The 8,489-nt window shown below is 38.8% G+C and overlaps 1 protein-coding gene across 1 annotated transcript; it reads right to left on the bottom strand.

Moving 5' to 3' along the window:
- Positions 1–247: 247 nt before the first annotated feature.
- echdc1 (enoyl CoA hydratase domain containing 1) lies at positions 248–4,264 on the bottom strand. The gene is made up of 7 exons (XM_005944552.3): positions 4,231–4,264; positions 2,740–2,811; positions 1,649–1,824; positions 1,389–1,531; positions 1,231–1,283; positions 1,014–1,094; positions 248–925 (listed from the first exon to the last, which is right to left on the bottom strand). Exons 2-7 carry the CDS (start codon positions 2,802–2,804, stop codon positions 508–510), a joined length of 936 nt encoding a protein of 311 aa, XP_005944614.1. The 5' UTR covers positions 2,805–2,811; positions 4,231–4,264; the 3' UTR covers positions 248–507.
- Positions 4,265–8,489: the final 4,225 nt, after the last annotated feature.

Below are 8,489 nucleotides of genomic sequence, written 5' to 3'. Positions count from 1 at the left end.
ATTATACCTCAATGTCTTGACTGCTTCAGTGTTAATCAGCCTGGAGTGATCTAATCATTTCCATAATTGCATAGTCAGAGGAGCTGGAGGATACAGACTGTTTATCTGCTGAATTGGCACTGAAAGGGTTTAGAAAACTAAATCCTACAAATAATAATTTCAGTCTCCACAGTGGGAATGATACTACATTTCTTATGACTTGACAGTGCACCACAGATGCTGTATTTTTAGCAAAGGGGCAGATGCATAATCCAGATTTGTATTTATTTACTTTACCTGGAAGTTCTGTATACAACATTAAAAAAGGAAGCTTCAGTGGGTGTTTTTGCTTCTTAACATCTAAACTTGTAGGCATAAAGTCAAAGAGATGCAACAAGAATCACAACCACAGCACTGTGCAATGACTCATCTCTCACTATCACTGCACTTGAACAGATGCACCTAGTAAAAGTCCTCAATCAAAACAAATATATAACTTTAGTCCCCTAAAATTAGTTTCCACAAAAGTCATTTGTGTTTGGACTTGCTCGCCAGGGCCTCCAGGTTAGCCGGAGCGCCCCACACCGTCCCAAATATGTCCTTCTCAGTCCTCAGAGCTTCAGACAAAGGAAGCTCTCTGCCTGACAGCACCACCTTCTTCACAGCTTGGATCACTGGGGCAGGTCCCTTTGTGTAGCGACTGAGCCAGTTTTCAGCCTGCTGCAGGAGAGGGGCAGCACCTTCTGTTTTCTGATGGCCTTCCAGGACTCCGTCCACCAGTCCAATGTTTACGCCAAGCTCGGGATCCACTTTTACGGCCCCGCCAAGCAACTTCAGTGCGTTCTGGCTTCCAACCAAGTGGACAAGTCGGGCAGCACCGCCCCAGCCTGGGACCAGACCCATGTGTTTATGGTCAAACTGGATCACGCTGCCTGCCTCCATTAATCTGCGAGAAAGGAATAACATATGCATGCTAGATTATTAGCTTTTGGATAAAATGCTGTTATGTAACGGAAACTTCTCAGGAGCGTTACCTGAAATCGCAGGCAGTCGTGAGTTCTGCACCGCCTCCCAATGCTCTCCCTTCCACCAGAGCAACAGAGATCAGGGGGAGCCTACACTAAGAAAATGCTCCTGTAAGCATACTGTGGTGCACATTATATAAAAACTAAACTAAGACCCCTTTAAGCGCATAAAGGTAACGGTTGTAGTTTGCAAAAAAGCACTAGAGAGGAAAACTAGAGTCCTTACCTGAGCAGCCTCGTAAGAGCATTCTGCATGAACATACACATCTTCATCCCATCCTATGAGACAAGAAAAGCATCATTTAGGCATCTTCAGTAAGAGGAATCCAGACAGTCACACCAAGATAGGCATGAATGCAGTAAAGAATTTGTCCCCTTTGTTACCTGTTGGTTAGATATTGCTCGGACAGCGTTAAGGTCAGACCCAGAGCAGAACGTTTCAGCCGCACCCTGAACTATGAGGCCTTTGCCCTCTGGCCAGTTCTCCAGCTGGCTCACCCTTTCCTCCAGATCTATCATCATACTGCCTGCCAGCAGGGCAAAAAATAAGCAAGGCAATAAACCAAAGTGCAATTTCACTTACAAATATTTATGGGAGGCTAATTTTTATCTGTCAGTCTGCGTCAAATGTAAAGTAACCTTACCAGAGAAAGCATTCATGCGAGATGGGTTGTTGATGGTCAGCACCGCAATGCCAGAGTCCTGTTTCAGCAGATCAATGGAGCCTCCATGAAAGGCCTGAAGCTTCTCTTTGATCTCATCCTGGTTGAAGCCGTGGATGCTGGAGTAAACACAGCCACTCCTCTGTCTCTGCGGCAGCCTTGGAGAAACACTCATGGATGAATAAATGCCTTTTTGTCTTTAAACTCCATTCTTATTTATATGTGCGTTAAAGTTAAATGACATGTTAGTCATGTTAAATGTACAAACCAGTGGCATCAGAGTCATTCAAGCGTCTACACATGAAAGATCTCAGACTTTCTAATAATTTTAAACACAGTTACAGAATGTCTGCATACTATCAGTGCTTTTTAAATCACATCCTATTAAGTGTAAGGTGCAAGGCTAGTGTAAGTTTACCTACCTAAGAGCCTATTTCTTTAAAAGTCTACTTTTTAAAAAGATACTTCCAAGTACAAAAGCACAGAGCAGGCAGTAATATCCATTCATTAGCTATACTCTTATATCAAATCTTAATGAAAATATGGAAGGGTTTTAAGAAAGCGGTTATGCAGGACACACACTGCATAACACATGTGATCCGTGGCCCAAATCTTTATTGACCGTTTATTAGGACTTTAGCTGATAAGGTTTTATTAAATTGTACTGATATGACCAGAGAGTACTGCAGGTTAAATGAGTTTAATGATACTGATTGTTAAGATATCAATAACTGTCATTTAAAGAAAGCTTTTACAAAGCAGCCAAATAGATTCTTGTTGCTCAAAGGTCAAACTGCATGCTTACACTCACAAACGGAGGAAGAAGGAATGGTTTAAAAAACAACAACAACTACAACCTGTTTAAATCAGCATGGGGGATGTATGTTGCTAAGTGATGCAAATAAATGGTAAATATATAATCCAGTTTAGCTGAAATTGTGATGTTAGGATCAACATGAAATTCATCGTTTTTAATACGTGAACACGTAAAATGGATTTAACTTGGCATGGTTGACATTCTTTATTTGCTGTTGCCATTATGGCGATGAGCAATGATGTCTAGTCTCCATCACCTGGCCCAGGTTCTGCAGTGACTGCTGCACCTCAGGACCTGTTGCCTCAGCGCACAGAGGACCATCCTGCTGCTGCATGATGGCAGAGAAACACAGAGAGAAAATATTTGCATTTAGCTAGATTCAGTGAAATTGCCTCAGACTTGTGGCCAAACAATACGACACACCGTTAGGTACAATACTGATGGTATCATGATAAAATGATATTAAGATACTTTGCAAGATGATAATAAGCAACACATCACATTATCTGTGTGAGTGAAAGTGAATAAAAAGAGCCCTAAGGATTCACATAATAGGAGTTATATATTTATTCACCTTATTATGGCATCAATGCATATTATCAGTATTTAATATGATAATATGCTTGATTTAATGATATGCTTTAATAATGTGTCTTCTTCACTTGCGGCTGGTTAACTGTAGTTCACTTTAATGCCACCATGAAGGATCATGAAGTAGAGACCTCTGTTAATTAAACTGGATAGAGTGCCATATTTTATTATCAATACCTTGCCTCTCCCCTAACTCAGACAGATCACTATATATAGAATCATAGTGGGAATATGTAATGGACACTTTGAGGTAACCTTTGCTAAGATAATCTGCTGACTGATTAAAACAACAGCAATCTTTTTAACCATACTGTGCATGTTCATTCTCTTCACACAAATTGACTTTCTGGCTTTTCAAAGCAGGACTGTGTCAAAAATGATAGAAGACAAGGGCTTTGATGTATTCTTTCACAAGTCCTCAACTTGTTGGACAAGGACACAGTTTTTGCAGTTTTGCCTCTGTGAGGTTTAATTTAAACAATCACTGTGACTGAAATTCAGACTTTGAGCTTTCAGTTAATGCATTTCACAAATATTTTTCATAAACTGAAAATAGGTAAATGTGTATGTGTATAAATTGCTGTAATTCTTAAAGTTTATTCAAAATATTTGCAAAAGTCTTTGAATTAAAGCTAAAAATCTGCTTTTTAATAACATGTTGATTGCTTGATTTAAAACCCACTGTGTCTGTGTACAGAGACAAACCCACATAAACTGTCTTTCCACAACATATTGTGAATAAAACAGGAACATTATTAAAATGTATTGTAGCGGGGGGGGGTTTTAGCATTAAGATGAAATGGGCAAAAACAACCGGAGCTTTTGACATCTGTAACATGTCTGTAGTATTAACCAGCCCGGCATACAGTACATGTAGGAAAACATCTTTGAAACTACTGCAGTACGATACAAGAGTATCAACACAAAGAGTTAGTAAACAATTTATCAATAAAATTCCCAGACGAAGAATCAAACTTTGAAATCATTTTATACGGTTCTGTTTAGAGGTGAAGCATTTCACAGCTGCAAATGAAATACACTGGGTTGGGAGTCCTTTTCTAGCTTTAATAACGAATGAAATATGTTTCGTAAAATTCGTTTATAAAATTTTACCATGTCGCTATTTCCATTATAAAACACTTAACACGAAACCAACCTTGCTTTATGACAGTCCGGTGGTGTCACTTTGAAATCTGCCCCCCTAGAAACTAGAACTCAGGAAACAAGTATGATAGCCAACGTGTGACTGTAGGTGTTTAAGTCCTCCACCAGGGGGCGGAGTAATACTCATGTTCCTTTCCTGCACTTTTGTTCATTTTTAAATAAAATAAATATATAAACAGATTTTATATTTTTTTAAAGAAACAATATATATATAATGCTGGTGCATAGACTGAACAATATTTAAAAAAATTATAATTTATTGTTGAACTATAATGTTATCCATCATAGGCCTATGGACTGCACTGAGAGACCTGCTCTTTATCACATGTCTGTAAACACTGCACACTGAGACTCTGGCTTTTGCAGACATGCCCTTATTCAGTAGCACTGACACAAGCCCTTCAAAAAGAACCCAGGACTCATATTTCCATGTCGGCACAGGCATTTGGCATTCATAATAACATGACCTATTGTAAAGTTGTCACTATTGTACAGTGGGTTTTCATGGTAAAACCCTATTATAACCGGTGATGATTTATAGTATAAAACTTCTTTACTTGACACCAGTGAGCAGGTCATGGCAGTGGATTCTTTCTAATCTAGCACTATGTCAACATTTTGTCAAACAACCAAAACTGTATACACAAAGTAGGCATTGCAAAACATATGAAATAGGTGGCTGGAATAAGATCAAGATGAGGGTTAAGATTCCGCTCAGTTTCTCCTGAGCAGCAATACTATAATGGCAAAGGGGTCGATTTATTCGCGTATATTTACATATTTATCTGGTTTTGAATGTATTTTGGTTCCCAGTGAATTTATGATATGTGCTTTGTCTAAGGAACTATTTGCTTCACAAAAAACATAAACCCTTTGTGAGTGATAGACAAAAATGTGTCTGAGATCACAGTACTGTCCAAGGATTACCTTTAAATACATCTTTAAGACAATTCATTACATTTATTTTCACAGCAACAGTCACAGCAACAATGAAAAAACTGAGGTTTGTAAAGATTTGCCCAGTCTTATCATCATTTGAAGGAGAAAGGAGAGAAGGTTGAGTAAGTGTTAGAAATCATGGGCTTGCAGAGAGTGAATAATCATAAATAAATAAGAATGAGAGGATAATTTACTGTAAATAGCAAGAGTTGGTGAAGGAAAAGGTGGAAAATATGTGCCAAAAACAGAAGGAGGCTGAGACACTTCCTGCCCCGTGGTCTGGCATGTGGTTAGTGGACACATAAATCCTTCCCTTCAATCCACACATCCTCTACCGCTATTCACAGCCCATAGCATCTCTGTGGAAAGAGCAGAGGAACCAAAAATACCCCCCTCATTTCATTCGGATTGCTGAGGATTCCTTTTCACTTGACACAAAACGGTTATCTGAGAAGAACTTGTCAAAATATTGTTGCGTTCACATGCCTAGAACCACAGCTTATCAGATAGCAGTGGCCTTATTTAAAACTGTCATCGCATACTGTTTTACAGGACCGTTCAAAGGAAAATATTTTGCACATACAAGCGGCAGCTGTCTGGATCAAAGTGTAATTTCCCCTAAATGGTTTATTGTAGCCAGACACAGTCATAGTGCAAACATAAAAAGGTCATCAACAAGGATACACTGCACTGTAACCAAGGCAGCAATAGAGTCAACTCTGTTTAAAAGTCCACCCCTCTCCAGTCTATTTAAAAGTGGGGAAGGAATTCAAATGTTGGTGGGACTCTTCCCAGGAAGGCATTCCAGACACGTTGACTCCCTTTCTTGCTCTGCATAGTGCATTAAGCTTGGTCAGCTAACCTGCAACCTGTCCATAAATATCACTGTGTGAAGTGCAGAACCTAAAGGACATCGTGGCTTTGTGCAGTTTGCATATGCATTGGTCTCTCTGTAGTGTGTAATAAACAAGCAGCCTGGTGTGGTATCTTCCATCTTTCAAACTGTGCTCATCTACTTTCAGTCACTGTCTGCTCAGCCCTTTTAGCCTGTTTTATTATCCATCTGGATATCAGTGATGCAGCCACGGACTGATAATGGAAGGCTGTCTGAAATTACAGCCTCGCTAATGGGAGAAAGGCAAGGATACATTTCTCACATCTGCCTATATGCATGCACAAATGCTGTTGCATGCCCTGTATGTCTGTGTGTGTTTCAGTGTGTGGCCGTGTGTTTACTGTATGTGGCCTTCAAACTGATGCATCAGTGTACTGATCAATATGCAGCTGTCTGGGGCTCCACAGGAAGTCGGGGAATGTGCCGCAGTCAGCATGGCTCTATACCAACACATCAAGATAAGGAAACACACACACAGGCACACATTCACACACACATACACACTCAGAGGACATTACATTGATTTAAGTACAATTCCTGGAAATCTGACCGACAATATCCTTAAAATATGTGTTTATTTTTTGTCCACATATAGAGCACAATCCCCTTTAATAGGGGATCCAATAGGGTGAGCAACATCTCAGCTACACTCAGAGATGAGATAAGAGCCTGTAAGGGTCTATTTCAGAGCACAAAGAATGGCAGGTTTGCAGGTGCCAGAGGTTCTCTGGGGCCCAGAGGTTTCCTGTGAGGAGTGCTTAGAGGTCTGTGGGGGTGGACGGCAGAGTGCCAGGAGACTCTGGTAAGGCTGTGGATACATTTCAGTGGAGGCAGCAACAGGGACGTGACCATTCAAGATGCAACTGAAACACTGGCAGACAAAAAGACACCTATTGTAATGTGTACCATGCATTTGAAACAACACATTATGAACCAATTTTTATGCAGACTACATTCTTTACAACTCACAAATTTCTCAATTAAGAAATACTAAGTTATTTTTTTCGGACATGCTTAATGTTCACAGTGTTCAATATGTGGCTGAAGTGCAGGCTTTCATCTTTATTTCAATGAGTTTTACAAAAATCTTGTAAAATTTTGGACAAACAACCTTTTTACTACTTGGATGAAAAAACTTTGCAGGCAAGGTGTGCCTGACGTCTAGAACAAATGCTGCATTTTCTCGCTCAAGTTGCTCTGCTAGCTCTTTACTGCAGCCACTTTAAGTTTCTGCTTGTTTGTTGTGCGTCTGTCTGCATTCAGTTTTGTATTTAATAATGGAAAAGCATGTGCTGTTGGGTTGATATCAAATTGACTTGACCACTAAAGAATATCCAATTTCTTTGCCTTGAGAAAACCTTGGGTTGCTTTAAAGTATGCTTCGATTTTCCATTTACTAACTGAAGCTCTATCTGATTTTTGCAGCATTGGGCTGAATCTGAGCCGAGCGTATTACCATGTACACTTCACAATTCATCTTGGTACTTCTATCAGCAGTCAGAAGTAGTTTAACCTAGCTGTCTTATTTAACTGCAGTGGGTTTTCTGGGAGATAAGCACGCTGGTTTTAGGGTGGATTACTCTACAATTAATCGTTTTACATGATGTAATTGATTTATATTTGTACTATAAGAAACAACTGTATTTTTCTTTTAAATAGATAAAAGCAAGCTTTGGATTTAGTGGAAAGAAGTCTATTATGGTGTTAAGTGGGTCATTTGTTGATAGATACTTATTTGGTTTCTTCTTTTGATGATGTGTATTGAATGATCATGTGCCTTGTTTATTTGTGTGTATATTTTCTCTTTTACCAGAGAAGGGGTTCAATGAGAATGGTACGGAAGAGGATTAGGACCACCAAAAAAAAGAGCGGGCTTTTTTTTTCTTTTCCAGAATTCTGAGATTAAAGTCAGAATTCAGACTTTTTTTCCCTCAGAATTCTGACTTTAATCTCAGAATTCTGACTGTTTTTTCTCAGAATTCTTTTTTCTCAAAATTCTGACTTTAATCTCAGAACTGTAATCTCAGAATTCTGAGAGTAAAGTCACAATTCTGAGATTAAAGTCAGAATTCTGTGATTAAAGTCAGAATTCTGAGGGGAAAAAGTCAGAATTCTGACTTTAATCTCAGAATTCTGATTTTTTTTTTTTAAGAATCCTGAGATTAAAGTCAAAATTATGAGAGTAAGGTCAGAATTCCAACTTTTTTTTTCAGAATTCTGACTTTAATCACAGAATTCTCATTTTTTCTCAGAATTTGACTTTTTTATAATTCTGACTTTAATCTCAGAATTCTGACTTTAATCTCAAAATTCTGACTTTAATCTCAGAATTCTGACTTTTTTCTCAGAATTCTGACTTTTTTCTCAGAATTCTGACTTTACTCTCAGAACCGTAATCTCAGAATTCAGAGATTAAA

This window comes from Haplochromis burtoni, unplaced genomic scaffold (genome assembly GCF_018398535.1).
Source record: "Haplochromis burtoni strain Fernald_Lab_line unplaced genomic scaffold, NCSU_Asbu1 Contig_391, whole genome shotgun sequence".
In the NCBI taxonomy this organism is placed as follows: domain Eukaryota; kingdom Metazoa; phylum Chordata; class Actinopteri; order Cichliformes; family Cichlidae; genus Haplochromis; species Haplochromis burtoni.
Note: the sequence above shows the minus strand (reverse complement) of the source record. Positions and strands in the feature narration are given on the sequence as shown.